The 20,781-nt window shown below is 42.2% G+C and overlaps 1 protein-coding gene across 2 annotated transcripts in view; it reads right to left on the bottom strand.

The window, feature by feature from the left end:
• Positions 1 to 1,949: 1,949 nt before the first annotated feature.
• Positions 1,950 to 20,781, bottom strand: part of LPCAT1 (lysophosphatidylcholine acyltransferase 1) — a 51,865-nt gene continuing 33,033 nt past the window's right edge. For both annotated transcript variants that reach the window (XM_083624705.1, XM_083624706.1), the window contains exons 11-14: positions 18,373 to 18,526; positions 17,451 to 17,549; positions 16,184 to 16,322; positions 1,950 to 14,883 (exon numbers count right to left, since the gene is read on the bottom strand). In XM_083624705.1, the coding sequence (XP_083480831.1) occupies positions 14,717 to 14,883; positions 16,184 to 16,322; positions 17,451 to 17,549; positions 18,373 to 18,526 (559 nt within the window). In that variant the 3' untranslated portion in view covers positions 1,950 to 14,716. The remainder of the gene's footprint in view (positions 14,884 to 16,183; positions 16,323 to 17,450; positions 17,550 to 18,372; positions 18,527 to 20,781) is intronic.

Here is a 20,781-nt window from a genome sequence, read left to right as displayed (position 1 = left end):
CGGACTGCAGGAAGATCAAACCTATCCATTCTGAAGGAAATCAGCCCTGAGTGCTCACTGGAAGGACAGATCCTGAAGCTGAGGCTCCAGTACTTTGGCCACCAGAGAAGACTCCCTGGAAAAGACCCTGATGTTGGGAAAGACTGAGGGCACAAGGAGAAGGAGACGACAGAGGACGAGATGGTTGGACAGTGTTCTCAAAGCTACCAGCATGAGTTTGACCAAACTGCGGGAGGCAGTGGAAGACAGAAGTGCCTGGCGTGCTCTGGTCCATGGGGTCACGAAGAGTCGGACACGACTAAACAACAACAAGTATTAAATGCTCGCCCATGGGGGTGTGTGAGAGGATTAGGTCGCACCAGGTGTTATTTCTTCCCTTTCCACCTGTGTGTCTGTGGACAAGGTTACGCCCACGCGCATCTTGTCGTCTGATGGAACTGATTTTTCAATGCATGTTGGAAGGCTTGCCTTGGATGCGATTTCCCAGTTACGGGTTTTTGAGTGACTGGAGAGGAGATATATATATATATAGAGAGAGAGAGAGAGAGAGAGAGAGAGAGAGAGAGCTGGCATGGGCTGCCAAATCCAGTGACCTTAAAAAATCGATGACATCTCAAACAAGGTTTGCTTGTTTCAAAGCAAGTTTTTAGAGTATAAAGACAGGCTTTGATGTGCACCTGTAGCAATCGTCCAAAAAATTCAGTGGCTTGCATTACTCCATTTCCCACTTGGCTATCTCCATCTGTTTAGTTTATATGCAAAGGAAGACTTAGTGTGTAGTGGCACCAGCAAGTTGAAATACTACTGCTTCTGTTGAAATGAAGACAGGCATCCACAATCCCAATATTCTGGCACCTGTTTTATGGAAGCGTAATGATTTTCCTGTGCACCCCATGGCATCTAAATAAAGTATATTCCTATATAAGTTGGTCACATGGGTATTGCAGTGTTGCTTTTCTGTCCTAATTGTGCAAAACTGCACTGCTCTTCAAATGGCACGCAGTGCTATTGCCATGGTAAAAGTGATCCAGGGAACATTCCAGTGGCTGTTGCAGGAATGGACACTGCAATTTTCTGAACAGTTTTAGGCAGTGCTTTTTTTCCCCTGGGGGGACACAGGGGTACGCATACCCCCAAACATTTTGTGAATCTTTGTACTTTTGTCCATTTACTGTCTTTATTTTTTCCAATTTGAACTGGTGATCTTGAGTTAAAATGAGAGTACCCCTAAACATTTTTTAAAGAAAAAAGCATTGGTTTTAGGGTGTTCGTGGATGAAGAAATGTTTTTGGCAGCTTAGAACCAGGGTCCATCTTTGTGTTCACTTGCAAGAACTCATGCCTAGTTTGTACAAATGAATCTATATAAACTGATCATTTCTCCTCCAAGAAGTACCCCCTCCCCTATTTAGCAGTTTCTGCTGCAAATTTGGACAGGGTGCATGTGCACTAAAATAAACCAGCAGATTGTGTTGTGATCTTGAGATCAGAAACATACGTCTTCACGATTTAACTTGTGTCTCCCTTTCCCCTTTTATCGCTGATGTGGAACAATGAGAATCCTACCAAATGTATAATAGCGCCCCATACATAGGGTGGTAGGCCACTAAATTTTACTCAGAGTAGACCCATTTAAATTAATAAACACAACTAAGTTAGGCCCGTTAATGTCAACTAAGTGATATTCAGAACAGACCAATAGCCTACTACCCATTTTCTCATTTTTTGTGTGGCCCAATTTGAAAGACATCCCACTACAACATAAAAGATACTAATGAAAGCCAAATACTTTGCTTGTCCCCTGTTCTTTTAATTTGTCTCCCTATTAAAAATTCAGCTTACAGAAAGCCAGTCAGAAGGGGGATGACGATGACAAAACCCAACCAGGCAAAATGAGCAGTGATTTTATAGTGCACAGACAAAATCTTGAAATAAGACACTTTCCTAATGTTTAAAAACAAACACCAGATTTATTTTAAGGAAATCAGCATGTCTCATAACGGTAAACCATTAAAAGCCATTATTATTATTTTGTTCCTTGGCTTGGTTCAGTTTATAGCACTTTACAATCAGTAACGAAGACACAGAATTCCACTCACTTGACAGTTACAAAAAGAGAGGCTGCTCAAAGTGAGGTATTTCCTTTAGGAAATTGGTGAATAGTACTGATATCAGGTACAGTCAGACTATATAAACTTGAGACATTGTACAAAAAAGTAACATTCTTTGAAAGATGATTTCAGTAGACAATGAAATGAAACATTTCAGCACTGATAAAGGTCTATGCTTTCACTCCAATCCAGTGCAATGGCTACATGACATCATTGTGTTGATGTAACAGCTGATATACTGTCCTCATCGAAAGCATTTATTTGCTGACGTTACAAGTGACTGTAAATCCAGCTAGGCAAAGTATATTCTTGTTTGAACTATGGTTAATCCCATTTATTTTATCATGGAAACAATTGCCTTTGTACATGTACACAACAGAAACTCAAGTGGAAAAGGTACTTCTGTATCAGAAATGTTGGTTCCAGGATTCTTAGCTTAAATCAGTACAATACATCATGCGTAATACGCAAAGATACAGCATTAGAAAACTGCCCCCAGAGTTATTTTATCTCTCTTTAAACACAGAAAAACTTGATTCAGTAGCACTGATTGCCATGGAATGTATATCGCTGATTTTAAGTAAAGTAAAGGTAAAGGTATCCCTGACCGTTAGGTCCAGTCTCGGATGACTCTGGTGATGCGGCGCTCATTTCACTCTATAGGCCGAGGGAGCTGGCGTTTGTCCGCAGACAGCTTCTGGGTCATGTGGCCAGCATGACCAAGCCGCTTCTGGCAAACCAGAGCAGTGCACAGAAACACCGTTTACCTTCCCGCCGGAGCGGTACCTATTTATCTACTTGCACTTTGATGTGCTTTTGAACTGCTAGGTTGTCAGGAGCAGGGACCGAGCCAACGGGAGCTCACCCCGTCGCGGGGATTTGAAGCGCCGACCTTCTGATTGGCAAGCCCAAGAGGCTCAGTGGTTTAGACCACAGCGCGGATTTAATTGCTACTAAAGTCAAACGCATTAATTTCCTCATCAAATAGCACAAATAGGATAAAGGTATTGTCATATCAGCAAAGGTTATTGGTCCAATTAGAGTCCTGTCCCCCTCCCTTTAGGCAGTGGTCCACATTGGATATCACAGTAGCAAAGCAGTCTCCAAACTGACCTGTTCAAGAGACTAGTTTTTTTTCTCCAAACTTAATTATGTTAAAAACAATATCACAAATGTAGTAATGCTAGACAATATATAAACAGGACACTATAGTTTGATTTTGTATTCACAATAATTTTAAAAGGTTTAAAAACATCAAATAATGGTTCAATGTTTTGAAGCCCCTCCTCAAAATAATTTTTGTCCATAATGGCTATGCAGATATCAGGAGATACAAAAAGATATAGAAAATGACCCCACTGCAACAATCTTGGAGATAGTTTAATAAACTGCTGTAACTTTTAAGTTATAAAGTACTTCATACAAAGCTAGTAGATGTGTAGGACCACAAATGTAGTTACCTTGGTCCTTAAATTATGAATTTCAGAGCTTGTTTAAGAGGAGCTAGTTACATATTAAAGTTCTAAGGTATAACAATTATTACTTTAAAACGCTTTTACTCCCCTAAAAATAATCATAGAAAAAACAGTAGTCGATGTAAACAGAACACAAAAACGTTTCACCAGCTACAGCAATCTGACATCTTAAATGTATCCTATTACTTGTGAAATCTTATCTATACAAGAATATTTGTTCTCCCATTTTTTTAATTAGAAAGTTCAAACTTAATGCTGGCTTATTTATACTTCTGCTCTTCACGAAGTGTACAGATTGATTTTCACAGTATAAGGTGAGATATGTGGAACATATGTATATTAAGAGCTTTCAAGATTTTTACTCTTACACTTTCATCACCCGCAAGACATTTTTCATGTTTGATAGGAATTAAAAATATACATGTCATGTTTTGAAATGACTTGTAAAGTCAGATATTTTGTTTTCTAGCAGTTTGTCAGCATGGACATTGTTTGATTCAATTTTGGTCCCATTTCTACATTAGATGCTTTTAGAAAAACGAAATTATGGCTGTGACTTAAATTTATTACTTGTTCCCTATGCACAGAAGACTCCCACCCTAACTAATATCATATCACAAACTCTAAATTTCAAAAGCAATTTGTCAGACAGCACGAGGCGGGTAGAAACTGCTGCCTAAGAAACACGAGTCCAGAGGCCATTGGATAAATATGGAACTAGTAATGAGATTATTTGGATGCTGAACAGTTTCTAAACATCACTTGCGTCCTTGAACCTTTATAGGCTTAAAGATGAGGCCCCATGTTTTTATTTTAGCAGAGGTATTTTCCTCCTCATTTTCAGCAACAGTAAAATTGAGAACACAGATGCCTACAGAAAAGGAGGTAGACTTGGAATAAAAGCAGTGTCTGAGAAAAGAGATTCAAGATGGATGCCTTACAACCCACAATATGAGCTCAGGATTCCCAATCACTCTCTAGACTTGGCCCTTGGCCCCAGTGCTGCAATGTGATATTAGAGCCATTAAAGTCAAATAGTCAAGACGCTTGGGAAGCTTATAGTGGCTTGCTGGTGCCAAAAGCACTGCTGAACTTCATTACCGAATTTTGAAAAGAAAGGTTAGAGAGGGATGACCAGAAACCATGTAGTAGCCGCTTCAAAAATGCACTGTGCATGCTGCTAAAATATCAGTTTATGCAATAAGCCAAGTATTAAAATGCTCCCCACTTCTCTGAATTTTCGAGAGGCGGCAAGGGTATCCTTGTGACAGAATTCTACACAACCTTTCCTCCAGAAATTTCTATCTTATAAAGACTTATAAAGGCTACAGAAGATCCATCATTAAAAGTTTCATGTGGGGGTGGTTCATAAGTTCATGTGACCAGGAGGAGCAAAAAATGCTGCACTTCAAGAAAACTTTACCATGTAAAAAGCTTGATGTCAAACCCTTACAAAAGGAGAAAGCTGCTGGACTAAGTATATTTGAAACTCTTAACTAGGAGGCGGGATAGCTTGTTCAGAACACTCATTGGTGCTGATCTGTGACAATTCCACTATGGTTCGAATTAATCTTGCATAGACTATTATTGTTCACACCAGAAGTTGTGGTTATTCAGGGGGGCAGAACGTGTAAAAGCCATACAGGTCAGTAGGGGCCTGTAAGAGGTCCATGATGAGGTCCATAATATTTAAATGTCAGGACCCAAAAGATGCATAAATGAAGAAGACATCAATAAAAGGGTTGCAATGAGCTCAGTGGACAGAAACCCTATATTTACATTTCTTTTAAGTACAGAAATATGTTTTTTAAAAAAACCAATTGAGTTCTTTAGCATGGGAAACATTTCTATTTTGAACCAGAAACTGCTAGTTCAAAATAGAAGCCAACAGATATTTTAAAAGTTTTATCCTTGCTCATTTTTTTTTAAAGGAAGGAATCCATTTTCTGCAGATTTTATTGATTGACAATGATGAGAAAGCACAATGAGAGTCAATGCCTATCAGCTTTGATTGTCTGAAAAGCAACTAGCTTCTAAATCAGAGAGCAAAAGTCAAATCCAAATTTGAAATTCATCCTAGACTGGTTTTGCCCTTTTTGAAATGTTGAGAAACTATTACTCCTCCCTGTTCTGAAGTACTGAAGTTTGTCGTCACGAACTGCCACTGACACACTTTTATCTGGACATTTATTGCCTTAAGCAGCAAGCCTCTAATTAAATAGCAGGAAGGCAAGAGCAGTGGAAGCAGTTTAATCCTTCCATTTTGTGAGATAATCTTCCCTAAATTTGTTTACCTCAATTGGTTTGATAATGTTCTTAGCAAGAGGCTTGTGTGGGGAAGCATCTGATAATGGATTTGATCCGAAAGTAAAGTGTTCTTACAACAACTATGTTTAATACAGAGAAGTAAAACAGATATTGTCATGTTTGAGAAATTAATGCCACAGTAACTTTGCACTATAACCTTGTAATTAGATAATTCAGTTGTGATAATTGGAAAATGTTGATGCAACATATTTTGCCTTATTCATCTAATTATTTGTCCCTATCGATTTTTCCCCCAATCTGAAATAGAAGAAAATGTGAGGCACACTGAGATTCCTTTGATAAACCATACTGGTGATTTCATCAATAAAATCACAGAAAGTTAGGTCTCAAGTTAATTTTGCAGACAGCTGTATTGCACAATTTTACCTTAACTTCCCATATTTGAATGCCTCTGACTCCAGATACAGTGAGTCTTCTGTGCTACTACAAAGTACTAATTTATTAGGACTACCCTTTGATCATGGGGGAAATATAACACATGAAGAAGTGGTCATGTTGTACACTTATTATATGGGCTTTTTTAAAAAAAAGAATAAATGATGCTATGCAAACATGATCAGTTGTGCCTCGGTTACCATTTCACTATAGCTTTGCATGGAAAGGAGTGTTTTTAAATGTCATCCACACTTGGAAGCTCTTCTGATGCCTCAAAGGGAGCCAATGAATTGTATTCCACTGTTAAACTTGTACCTGCCAAGGTTGGACAGATCAGGACTGAATGACTCCACACAACCTAAACAAGGCTCCAGCTATCTAAGTTTGTGCCCTTTTAAAACAGAAAGCCAAAAACTAAGTTGCAATTAGCACTATGCACATTGGTTCACAAGCTCAGCCCTCTTCCTGGCTCAAGCAAGAGAACTTTTGCCATGCTTAGTTCCGTTTCCACAAATGCTGGCTTGTTGTTATGCTTGAACTGGGAATTGTGGTTTAAAGCCAAGTTCACTTCAAACCATGCTTTATGATGCTAGCTGGCTTAACTTATCCAGAGTTTCCTTTCAATCATGGCTCATGGGTCATACATCATGGCGCACCAGAACACTGAAAGCAGCAGCAGAAGTTCTCCCAGCCGTGTGAGAGGAAGAGGAAAGATGAGTGTGTAAGCTTGAGACTTCGCTTAGGCCTGCCCAGGTTCATGCACAAAGTGCTAGACCATGGTTTAAGCATCGCAAGCAAACCTGCTAAATATGTACAGCAGACCCTTGACACACAAAATATTCCAACTTGTAACTTCCCTGCAAAATGCCTTTTTTACCATGTCAGCCCCTCACTGTTTAACCCAAAGGCTCTTTCTCTGGGCTCTGTTTAATTTTAGCCGGAACTTACCAGGTGTCAGCTTTGAGAGCTTTTATTCAAAGACAGACATTTGAAGGAATACAGTAATAAAGAGAGCAAGCGTAACCAGATCTCACACAAGGTATGAAGGCAACAACCTTCCCGATCAGAATGGGCGGCTCCCAGGCAAGCCTGAGCCTTGATGCTTTTAAAAACTAAACCAGAGACAAAGGAAAAAACCCAACAGCTTAACCAGCAAACCTTTGGAGGAGAGAACCGAGGGAAGCTAACAGGAGATTCGGGAGGGAGGGAGAAGGAATGAGATAAAATGTGTTGCTGAAGAATGGCACTGGCAGCTTATTACAGAGTTTTAAACTATGAGCTGGACCTCCGAAAAAACATTGCAGGATGGAATGTTCCTTTTCAGGGTTTATGCCACTGACGCCCTTTCCTAAACTCCATCCTACCCACCCCAATTTTCTGTTCCACTACAAATGCAGAGCATTCTGTAGACAGTAAGGATGCTACATCCTACTTTAGGTTCCTGTTGCTTTTATTTCTGCAACCCTCCCATCTTGTGCTTGGATGGTGCTAATTTGGCTACCTAAGGATGGACACTTCAGAGAACACTGTTAGCAAGGAATCACCCCACCACTCTCAGGGTAGCTGGAACTCTGAGGGTTTTTTCTAAAACCTGGTTCTAAAACCAGGTTTTTTTTCTAAAACCTGTTGCTTTCAGGAGGCAATCTAACAGTGTTAGAAACTGAGATATGAAAGCTAGGAGCTCAATGGCACCATAAACGTAGGTTATGGGTTGCAACAGCGGAATGTCTAGGTGCACTTTTTAATAACAAGAATACAAAGCTGAAAATGAATGAACTGCAGCTAAAATATTATGTTCGCTTTTCACATGGTCTATTCCTTCCCCTGCCCACCTCCCTAATATTCTTAAGAAAGTCTCTTCTACAGTTTTCAGAGAGTAGCTGGAAATGGAGAGGCAGAAAAAGGTCTTCCTTTTATTCCACTCTGCAGTTTTAATCTGAAATCTCAGGTGCGTGCACCCAGAGCTCATAAACTTTTTGCGCTAATGAAATTCCCTTTTGCAAAATGCACCTTGAACAATGGGAGTATCGAGCACTGCAATCTAATCCTTCAAATTCAAGAAGTGGGATCTAATGCAACTCACTTGACCCAAATTCACATGAAACACGTTGGCTGAGATCGTACGAAGATAAATTTACGCAAATGATTACACATGCCGTCATATTCCTATATAAATTTGGCAAAGTGGGAAAGACGGGAGAATAGGCATCATTCCAGGGCTAATAGCATAGGGAACCTATTGAAAATAGCCTTCATCTGCCTTTTTCCTAATCCCATCTTACCCACCTAATTTTCAGATAAAAGATACTACACATTCCAGACTCTATATGGAATTTACCTGTGAAACTTCTAAAGGCATTCCATGAGGAGGATTACAGGGTTGTTTTGTTCTTGTTCTTTACAGCACCTACTTCTCCACATGCCTTGCAAGACCTGGAGATTACTGAGGTTAAAGCAATTCTTCAGAAGAGGATCAATAGCGAAACGAAACGAAACAAAACAAAAAAACACCTAACTTGATAGCACAACAGCTCCTGGCGTTACTCTATGTAAAAACCTTTATGCTTCTGAAAGTTATGAAAAAAATATCCCCACATTAAAATTCATTTAAATGACAGTAGGCAGTATAAAAATGCTGTTGACACTTAACTTACTGAAGTAGGACTCTATATTATGGTCATTATCCCACAAACAAGCTGAAATGTATCGAAAGCTGTTCCCACGAGCAGCAGCTGGACTGAAGTGATCATAACAGCTCTTAACGACAACAAAAGTGTCCTTGGTTCTTTGGTCCCAATTTTGAAATACACCACCCCACCAGCTTCAATAGGGCCATTTGCACAATGTTCAGGCTTCGTATAGGCTCTGTTATCTCTACCCACAATGAATAGGAAATTTAGTCTCTGAATTGAGCAGGCATGTAAATAAACCAGAAGTCCTGATATCTCTTCAGAATGAAATGAATCTTTTAAAAGTACGACGACGATGTTTCTATTCTTCATGGTATTGCCATCGAGAGAAGACAAGTATCTGCTCTAGTCATTCACAGGCAAGGGGCATTCTCCCATAGCATTTCATATGGTGCATGTTGTGAATTAGTCAGAAATCACACGGCACAATGGGAGCTTTCACACCGCTAGTGTTTACTTTTAGCATTGTTCAATCTCTGCTTCTCTACATGCAGCATTGCCCTTGGTTCCTACACTTTAAGGGGCAGAACAGTTAGCTCAGCTGGTTAGACCATGGTGCGGATAACACCAAGGTCGCAGGTTTGATCCCCGTATGGGACAGTTGCATATTCCTGTATTTCAGGGGGTTGGACTAGATGATCCTAAGGGTCCCTTACACCTCTAGAATTCTACGGTTCTATGTCTGTACCCTGCTATGTTCTGTCCACAACTGTGAACATCACAACAGCCTTCTGAGTGGAGTTGTAACAATGGACCTAAACACACAATTTACGAATGCATTAAAATGCTTGAAAGCAAAAGACTGCATCAACATAAAAGAGTAAAAAACAGCAACCCATGTTGCTAAAATGGCACCAACTGGAAAAGTAGCACTGAAGGTGTGCCTATGTGATGTGATGGTAACCTAACTGCACATGTCAAATCTACAGCTCTTGAAATGGATGGAAGAGTAGCCTTGTGTTTTAATCTTGTAATTTTTATACTGTGAACTGCTCTGAGATCTATGGAGGAAGGGCGGTATACAAATTTAATAAAATACGAAGGTATTCTAAGGCTAGCGATTGCTCTGCTGTTTTGTTCCTTCCCCTCCAAAAGTTGGGATTTTGTGAGCTCTGAAAAGGGAAATGGAATAAGTACAGAAAAGGCAGCACGACCATTTTAATGGCAGGTGCCTGATAAAAAGCGAGTGGGCAAAAAGAGGCAATTCTAGAGTTAACCCTAGTTTGGAAGTGGAGGATGAGGAAATATGTGGCAGCTGGATGTGCAGTCAGGCATATGAAAGGCAAGATCAGAGAGTGAGAAGCTTTGCGGGAAATAAGATGGATCAATGAAAAGCCAGGAGATTCTTCCATGACCTGAGAAGATTACAGCTTGGGAAACAGTTCCATCTGGTGGGGAATAGTAGGAGCAAGAACTTCGTAGAAGCAGGCACATCTAACAATCCTGTTTGCTCTGACCTTTGTTGAAGCAGGATGTGTTCCTTAGAGCTCCCATTCATTTATTCTCCTCAGGATTATACTTGATTGGTTTCTTCTTCCTTTCTTCATTATCTTGTGTCTTTATTTCCTCCCCAGCTACCTGTGGCACTCTTTCTGTCTTTTCTAGTGCAATTTAGGTTTTTCTCTCACACAGTTTCTTTCTCCCCTCATCCCTGTTGCAGCTGAATAGTTCTCCGGCAATCCTGTCTTTGCTGCAAAATGCAACTTTCTCCCCTTCCCCTGTGGGGGAGAGGAGAAAAGTATGATTTTCAAGCAAAGACAGAGCTCAGGAGAACTCCTGCATTGCCTTTGCTTGCTAAACAATTCTTTCTTCCTCCCCTGTTTGTCACTTCCATAATCCCTGCATAAGAATTTTGCCAAGTGGGCAGGACACTGTCAATTACGTGACATCATAATGATGCGTGACTGACAGGTGAGAAGTCCTACCCAACTGCCAATGTTGGCTCAGAACAAATAAGGTTCCCCACCCATTCAATCTTCATTTGCTGCCAAAGAAGGATGCCTAGTCCTGGATGACTTTGCTAGATTTCAAGTTCCTGAACCAGTGGGTCACTTACAAGAAGTTATGGATGGAATCTCTGGCCTCCACCTAAGAATGTATCCAAACACTGTATTTCTTAGAGCCCATAGATTTCAGGAAACATAGCTGCACATCCTCATTCACTGCAATCACAGGAAGTACCTGTAGTTTTCATTTGACCAGAATCATCTTCAATGCTGGGCCCTTCCTTTCTACTTGGCTACAGCACCTCAGACCTCCACACACAGTATGGTTGCATGGTGGCTCACCTCTGCTTCCAGGGCAATCTCCTTATTAGCTGTACCACTCTGACTTGGGCCCATTGAGACATAGCTTTGACTTGGTTTCCTTGGTTGGAGACCCAGGGATTCCTTGTAAACCTAGGCAAGAATCACCTGTCTCTGATTCGACAGCTGGTCCATCTTGGAATGCTTCTTGAAACCTCAACAGGTATGATGTTGCTCTCTCTAGACTACATTTTGAAGATCAAGGTTCTGGCCTCTCTCAAAAAGGCAAGTGTAATGTTCCTGGAAGAAGTCCTCAACCTCTGCGTGCCCGTGGCTCAAATCACAGTCTGGGCCAAACATCACTACCACTGCTTTCAATTAGCACTTCTCTTGTTCCACTGGGCAACAGCCTATAACAGACATGTTCCTGTGCACATTTCTTGCTGTCTTCTGCTGACCATGTGTTGGGTGGACCCTGGATTCAAAAGTACAGGTCTCCCTTCAAAGACCTGCCAAGAGTGGCAATTACGTTGGATGCAAGCCTTCAGTGATAGGGTGTGCAATACTAGGATTAGTACATTCAAGTCCACTGGTCGGTGAAAATGCTCATTGTCACTTTCACTTACGGTGAAAGTGACAATGAGCATTGATTTGCTATCCAGTGCTTTGTGCCCTGCCTTCACCAAGCAGACTTTTCAACCCTAAAGACTTTTCCTGCTGGAAAGCCAGAAAAAAAATGCTGTACTCTCAGACAACATAACTGACATTTGAATAAATGAGATGTAAAAGGAAGCTCACACATTTGAAACTAGACCTGTATAATTTTGGCATGCATGTGTGTTTGCAATGGCAAAGGAAATTAAATGGTGGACTGCTTTGTAGCAAAAGAAAGCTGATTCACTTCCCTGTAGTTTGATGTAGCTTTAGGAGTCCAGAAAGCAGGCAGTACTGCAGTGAGGAGAAGCAAGCAAAAATCCCCCACTTCTTTGCTCAGCCAGTGTGGTGTAGTGGTAGTGGTTAAGAGTGGTAGTCTTGTAATCTGGTGAACTGGGTTCGATTCCCCGCTCCTCCACATGCAGCTGCTGGGTGACCTTGAGCTAGTCACACTTCTCTGACATCTCTCAGTCTCACTCATCTCACAAGAGTGTTTGTTGTGGGGGAGGAAGGGAAAGGAGATTGTTAGTCGCTTTGAGACTCCTTAGGGTAGTGATAAAGCGGGATATCAAATCCAAACTCTTCTTCTCTTCTTCTTCTTCAGATAGGGCACAATGCCATTCAGGTTATACACTTTTGATCAAGTTTCAATGCTCTGTTAACTTGAGGCTACTTTGATGCAGACCAAGGATTCTGACATTTTCTGATGACAACACAAGTTTGCAAAGTGGATTGTGGGAGCTGTCTACTTCTCTGAAGTTCCGCTCCTGTCTTTGTTCCCAAGATGGAGCCATTGCCCAACCAATGACCATTCTCAGGCCACGGAGAATCACCGTTCAGATGAATACCAGTGGAACGTTTACTGACATAATGGCAAGTCTCATTGAAACTATGTGTGCAACTTCTTGATTTGAGGAGGAAAAAATTCTCTTCCAAACCTATAACAACCTAAATAGCTGCTCAAAATTATGTGATCCCAACAGCATTTTGGAAGGAAGCAGATTCATAGATAAAGCGCCTCCAAGTGCACTTGTCCTCTTCTTTTTGATCTCTGTATACATTAAAAGGGGGTTAGAAAGCTGATGTAATACAGTAATTTATACCATATCTTTTTTTTTAACGTCCAGTTTTTAACAATGAGGTTTTGTGACCATTTGAGGCAATACATTGATTTGAAAAGCATCTTGCAATGCAAAAGTCACTAAGGCAGGGATAGTAAAAAAATATGGAGTCGGATGTTACCAAGCGTTCTTTCTGAAAACGTGTACAACCAAATCTTATGATATCTGTGGGTGATTATGAGGGACTATTTTATTATTATTTATTAAATCTGTATACTTCCCTATACCCACAGGTCTCAGGGCAGTTCACAAGAACTGATGGCTTTCTGGTGTTAAAAATGGTTTATTTTATGCCTGTTCAGTCTCCATTATGCATTGTGTTGCTTCTGTGCAAAAAGCCAAATCCATTGAAGCTGTTTAAAATATACCTTGTTTAATTATCCCCTGCTAGAAAACCCTAAGTGAAATACAACAGAAAAGGCAGGAATATGGCCAGGGCTGTGTGTGTTCTGTGTTCATACCCAATAATTAAATAAATTTGAATTTAGGGCAGTATTCAGCATCCTGAGAATTTTAGCTTTCATTTTTTTTAAATGAACATTTCTGGCCCTTAAGATGTGAAGATAAATGTGACAGTATGTGGGCTCTGAAATCTCAGCAGCTTTTTATAGTGGGAATAATATGACTTTCCAGAGATCAGGGGCAATTTGTATCCCACCATTCCTCCAAGGAACTCAAGGGCTCCTTCCGGTCCATTTCATTCTCACAACAACCTTGTGAGGCAGGTGTGGCTGAGAGTGTGACTGGCCCTAGGTAAACTGGTGAGCTTTGTGACTTGACCCAGGATTCAAACTCAGGTCTTCCTGGCGCTAGGCTAACACTCTCAAGTACTACATCACACTGGGCCTCAGTCTCTCTCACACCTGCCTCATTTATTTAGTTGTTTTGGTCATTGCCCACATTCAGGAAAAGCAGAACTATATATAATGTGGAAGTTTATCTAGTTTATATAAACCTTGGAATTCAGTTTTCTTTGAATTTATGTTACTTGGTACAGATTTTTTCATGCTTTTAGCACAGAATGCACACAACCCAGGGAACAACCACACCCTTCCAATTTTTAATACTACCATGAACTGAATGGCAAAAAAGTCCTCTTACAAGAAAAATAATTTTAAAAATTCCTTAGTTAAAAATATTTTTGCATACTTTTCTTCCTTGAACTGTTTGCTGAAATGAAAACAAAAGGGCTAAATTGAGCTAGCCTTGTTCAGAAGACCAGTGACCACAGTCAGCAGTAAATAGTTGTGTCTTCACATGAAGAAGGAAAGCGGAACTTGAACCCAACAATTCCCTAAACAGGAATAACACTAATCACCGAAGTGCACTTAACACCATAGGAGCTACAGTATTCTTTACACATGCACACTTTGTAGGACACTTTGTACATGGAACTAAACAATGGAATATAAATATGCAAGCATCTTCTTTTTAAGTACACAAATTAAAAGTTCATTTACATTCTTTACTTTCCAAGATGCTGATGGAAAAAACCAAGATCTTCCAAAGAGGAAGTCTGAAGATGCTCATTAATGCAGCAAAATCTTCTCTCTCTCTCTGTCTCTCACAAACACACACACACACACACACACACACACACACTCCTCTCTGTCTTACACACCCCTCACATACTTCAGATTACATAGTTGTGTGACTATGATGAGCCCAAGACAGGACACGCTCCTCTCACCAGAAGAGGACGCTGGAATTGTTAACATTAATTCAGTTTCTTCTGCAGGTGATTTCTTCTGTCTTCAGTAGTTTCTGGGCTGAAGTCTGTACAGAAACCGTTAGGAGCTGGACAGCTATCAGTCTCCATTTGATCGGGATATAAATACTCCTCAGCAAAGTTTGGATACATTTCGGCAAGCTTGTGGAAATCCTCTAGAAATTAATAAAAGCAAGCATACATTTTAAGCGTTTTACTTACAAAATCAAGAAAGACTGCAAGACAATAAAAGTACTAAGTAGACTACTAGTTACTAAGTCTCCCATGCCAAACTTTAAGAGCATTTTCCAAAGGGTTGAACCCAATTAAATTATATTTAGAGTAGACCCACTGACCCAGGATAGTCATTTTCATTAGCTTCAATGGGTTTTCCCTGAGTAACACTAACATTTGCTAACAACTCAAAATGATTTGCAGAACTACACTATGTTCCTCCCCTCCCCACCTCCTTGAGCTTTAAGCAATAGTTTGTTTGTTCGTGTTGGCCTTTTCTTGACAGGTCGGTTTATTACATTAGGTAAAGGTAAAAGGTAAAGGACCCCTGGACGGTTAAGTCCAGTCAAAGGCCACTATGGGGTTGCGACGCTCATCTCGCTTTCAGGCCAAGGGAGCCAGCGTTTGTCCGCAGACAGCTTTCCGGGTCATGTGGCCAGAAGGACTAAACTTGCTTCTGGTGCAATGGGACACCGTGACGGAAGCCAGAGAGCAAGGAAACGCCGTTTAGCTTCTTGCCACAGCTGTAGCTATTTATCTACTTGCACTGGTGTGCTTTCAAACTGGCAGGAGCTGGGACAGAGCAATGGGAGCTCACCCTGTCACGCAGATTCGAACCGCCAACCTTCCGATCGGCAAGCCCAAGAAGCTCAGTGGTTTAGACCACAGCGCCCAACACTGCAGCATAAGGTCACTGATCACAGAACAGAATGGAACCTTTAGCTACTGGTAACCATAGCATGGACCGCATTAGTGTGCTGCACTAGGCCTGGACTGCTCCAAGTTCAAATTTCCATTTGGCTTGGAAGCTCTCTGGATTACTTTGGGCCATCCACTATCTCTCAGAATTGCTGTAGGGATCAAAGGGGTGAAGAGGGTGCCAACCATACAAGCTGGAGGAAAAAGTATAGCACATAAACAAGAAATAACAATGCTCCATACACAGAGATTCCAGAAAGCCCATTAATGAACACAGGAAGCTGTTTTATATTGAGCCAGACTATCTAGTACTGACTGGCTTTTCAGGGATTCTGACAGAGGCATTCCCAGCGCTACCTGAAGATGTTCGGGTTTGAAGCTGGGACTTAAACTCTGAGCTACAGCCCTTCCCATGCAACACAATGGCCAGGAACCTGTCACACTTGCCCCCAGGCAGCTGCTCTTTTCCGTGGGACATGCCTGGCCACCACACAAAAGTTCCCCATTGTCTGCGGCTTTCTAAAATCATAGCACGGAACTCACCGTATGTAATTTCCCCCCTTTCGTCGACATCTATAGCTCTGAATAGGTTTGACACATTAAGATCTGAAACACCCATGGCAGTCTTTAAAATGCAAGTTAAATCTTCTTCTGTTAGAGCTCCAGTTTCTGACTGATACATCTGTGAAAAATTAAAACGTATGATTTGTTGTTGCAGCAGCAGCAAAGAAACACATTCCCAGGGCCTCTGTTTGACACTTTCCTCCCAGCCAAATAAATCTTCCAACTTCCCAACGCTGATTGATATGCCACCTTTTATTTTCCATTTAGAGTTTGCAAATTTTGCTGAAGCCCAAGAGCAAATACATTTATTGATACAGTTAATTAGATACATTAAAGGTAAAGGGACCCCTGACTGTTAGGTCCCGTCACGGACGACTCTGGGGTTGCGGCGCTCATCTTGCTTTAGTGGCCGAGGGAGCCGGCGTACAGCTTCTGGGTCATGTGGCCAGCATGACTAAGTCGTTTCTGGCGAACCAGAGCACTGCACGGAAACGCTGTTTACCTTCCCGCTGGAGCGGTACCTATTTATCTACTTGCACTTTTGATGTGCTTTCGAACTGTTAGGTTGGCAGGAGCAGGGAACGAGCAACAGGAGCTCACCCCGCCACGGGGATTCGAACTGCCGACCTTCTGATCGGCAAGCCCTAGGCTCTGTGGTTTAACCCACAGCGCCACCCGTGTCCCTATTAGATACCTTAGGGGCCGCCTATTCCTGTACCAGCCTGCCCAATGTCTAAGATCTGGCAGAGAGGGCATTCACTGTGACCTACCTCTGGTTTATTCAGAAACAGATAAAGAAAGAGAAAAAGGGCCACACTTAGTGGCCACACCCAGGCTATGGAATACCTTGCCCTCTGAGGTTTGTTTGGAGCCCCTTCTTGCCAACATAGGATGCTTTATATGGCAAGCTCTCTTTGGGGTTTTATCTGCTGTGCCTGTTTTTATTTTTAAATTGCTTTGTTCAATATTATTGCTTTTGTGGATGCAGTATTTTAATTGCTGTAAGCTGTTTCGAGCGGTGCAAGTGTAGTGCTCGTTTGGGAGGAAGGGCGGGATGTAAACTGAATAAACAATAACGATAATAGTAACAACAACAGCCATCCTGGTATTGCAAAGCTGGGGGATTGGCCTCTAGATAAATCAAGGAGCGTCTCCACCCCCATCGTTCTGCCCAGACACTGAGGTCCAGGGCTTTGTTTTTTAAAATGGCTTTCAACAAACCGTCTTAATAAAAGCTGCTACTTGCCTTAAAAGCCAGCTGTATCGTTTGCAAGGTTTTGGATGGCCGACAGACTACTGACAAAGCGATTACATATTCTCTTAGGTCAATCAGACCACCTTCCTTCTGTAAAAAAAGAAAGAAACAAATCTGTATTACCAGTTTCATAGAAAATACCCACTGAAGAAAAGAAAATTCAGAAAAGTACACATAAAAAGAGCTCACATGGAGGTTCCAGCACAAAGATTTTTAAACGAAGAAACTAGTGTTAAAATACCAGCTCATCTGCAATTAACTAAGGGACTAACTCCTCTGAACGTTTGAAACATTTTATATTTCTCAGTTGTTTTACAGCAAGGAACCCTTTCTGGCCAGATCTTTCTCTCCCCAAACCCTGGTGGGCAGGGAGCCCACCTGCCAATCACCTGGCATCATAGTGCTATCAGTTAATGTAACCCTTTGAGCCCTTGATTGTCAAAACCTCAAAAAGAAACATGAGGCTTTCAAACAGCCCTTTGTGGGCTTTCAAATAGTTCTCGCATGTGGCTGTTTATAGAGAGCTTTGATGCAACACTACGTTATGCTTGCTATATATGTGTATGTATATAGAAAGCTGTAGTCTAATTTGTAAAATAAGTCATAGTCACCCTGTATCTCTTGTGCTACATTTCTCCATGGTAAAAATGATGATCGGCAGCCAATAGGATGCATAATTTCAGACTACAAATGTTCGCACAGCAGGCAAAAGGCATGCACACAAGATTTTCTGAATTTAGTAATCACTTTTTCGAAACTATCGTTCATAACATAAACAAGTACTTTCTATGTTACAGCTATATTAACCATACTCACAAATGAAAACTGCATTCCTAACGAAAGAACGCCCAAGGCCTTAATTCAAATAATTAAAGTGGTTATTTAGAAATTTCAAGACTGTCATCTTTCTTACCTCATCAAAAAGTGCAAACATGTTTTCTAATGTGTCAGAAACTGGGACTTCTAGGTATTCTGCAAACTCCTTGAGACTGACCCTTTTGTCTTTCATTCTCTTGGTATTTCCTGAATATGCATCAAGCTCTCTTTCAAGCTTCTCTGGCTTTAATCTAAACATGGGAGAAAAACAAACCAAGGCTGAAATTGTAGACAACCCTCTCTCTCTTTTTCTTACAGGAGTGTTGAGGAGGACAAACCAGGCAGTTTGTAATTTCCTAGCAATCCACTAACAGAAGATTAATGCTAAAAGCTTATCCCTGATGTGTGATGTGTTTAGCCTGGTAAAGAGGAGATTGAGAGGAGATATGATAGCTGTCAGGAACTGCCATCAGAACAGTGGCGGGAAACAGAGGGGCAGTTGTGTTACAGGGAGCCTCCGAAAATCTTGCGAAGCAGTTCTTCTTCCGGTGAAGAAGAACCTCTGGTGGGGAAGAAATGAAAGGACCAGAGGATGCTGGTAGGAGCCTCAGCAACGCTCCTGGCAAAAGCTGGCCAGGAGGGAAGCACACCCATTCCGTCGCCCACCCTGCACAGAAGTCTAAAGCGCAAAGAGGGAAGGAAAAGGCTGGGCGTAACGAGACTCTTATGCTGGGGGAGGTCCAGGAAACAAGCACTCCCGGATTCTGCTAGCGATTGAGGCAGACATGAACTTTGGGATTCTGCACTGTAAATAGTTTTGCACCTAAATAAAAACTGTAAAAGACAGATCGGAGTCCTGCCTGGTTACTCGTGAACAACCACCTAAGCCATCTGACAACAGGTAAAGGTAAAGGGACCCCTGACCATTAGGTCCAGTCGTGACCGACTCTGGGGTTGTGGCGCTCATCTCACTCTACAGGCCGAGGGAGCCGGCGTCTGTCTGCAGACAGCTTCTGGGTCATGTGGCCAGCATGGCTAAGCCGCTTCTGGCGAACCAGAGCAGCACACGGAAACGCCGTTTATCTTCCCACCGGAGCGGTACCTATTTATCTACTTGCACTTTGACGTGCTTTCGAACTGCTAGGTTGGCAGAAGCAGGGACCGAGCAACGGGAGCTCACCCCGTCGCAGGGATTTGAACCGCCAACCTTCTGATCAGCAAGTCTTAGGCTCAGTGGTTTAACCCACAGAGCCACCCATGTCCCTTTAAATATCTAAAGGGCATGGAGGACAGAGCAAGCTTGTTTTCTCCTCCTCCAGAGGCTAGGACCCAAACCAATGGATTCAAGTTACAAGAAAGGAAGAACTTCCTGACACTAAGAGCTGTTTGACAGTGGAATGATTCCCAAGAGAGGAGTTCGACTCTCCTCCCTTGGAGGATTTTAAGCAGAGGCTGGATGGCCATCTGTCATAGATGCTTTAGTTGTGATTCCTGCATTACAGGGGGCTGGATTAGATAACTCTCAGCTTCCTTTCCAACTCTACAATTCAATGAATCTACACCTGTTCTTCCTGTGGTGGATCATTCAGACATGCATCTCTTCACTCTTCATTCTGAATGACAGAGTTCCAGGAATTCTGTAGCACGCAATCTGAATATACAGTTTTGCTCTAAAACAACGTGGGAGAGCATTGGATAAATTCAGTTTTCAGAAGAGGAAAGTTCTAATGCAATATCCCGAACTGGAAAAAGTTGCTCCCACTTTATATTTGCAGTTATAGAAAAAGCCCTCCTTTAAAAATATTACTATTACTATCATCATCATCATCATCATCTCAGATTCTCATCTACCACTGACAACCACCAAGCTTCAAGGCCGTGAGGAAACTGGATCTAACAAGGTAAGATTGAATACCATAACAATACTGCATAAACAATGCATCTGTTAAGGATGTGGGGACTTACCGTATTTTTCGTCCCATAGGACGCTCCATCCCATAGGACGCACCTAGTTTTTTGGGGGGGAAATAAAGGAAATTTTTTTCCCCTTTATTTCCCCCCCAAAACCAGGTCGGGGAAACCGAACCAGGTCGAGGAACAGCGGGATGGCGGCGCTGCGCCTCCTTGCTGTCCCCCGAGCTTGTGGGGCTGGGCGATGTCTGTCCGGCGTGCAGGGCGCTCTGCTTCAGGGCGCCCCTCGCGCCGGCGGCAGGCTGCTATCCGCAGCATAGGGAGCCCTGCGGGACCTCCCGCAGGGCTGCCTAGGCTGCGGATGTGTTCCCGAAGCGGCGGGCGCTCTGCTTTCAGCGCGCCCGGCGCTCCGGGAGGTCCCGCAGGGCTGCCTAGGCTGCGGATGTCTTCCTGAAGCCTGGAGAGGGAGAGGGGTCGGTGTGCACCGACCCCTCTCGCTCTCCAAGCTTCAGCGAAAGCCTGCATTCGCCCCATAGGACGCACCCAGGTTTCCCCTTCATTTTTGGAGGGGAAAAAGTGCGTCCTATGGGGCGAA

This window comes from Podarcis filfolensis, assembly GCF_964270895.1.
Source record: "Podarcis filfolensis genome assembly, chromosome: 7".
Lineage (NCBI taxonomy): Eukaryota > Metazoa > Chordata > Lepidosauria > Squamata > Lacertidae > Podarcis > Podarcis filfolensis.
The sequence above is the reverse complement of the archived record's forward strand: the minus strand, read 5'-3'. Positions and strand labels throughout refer to the sequence as shown.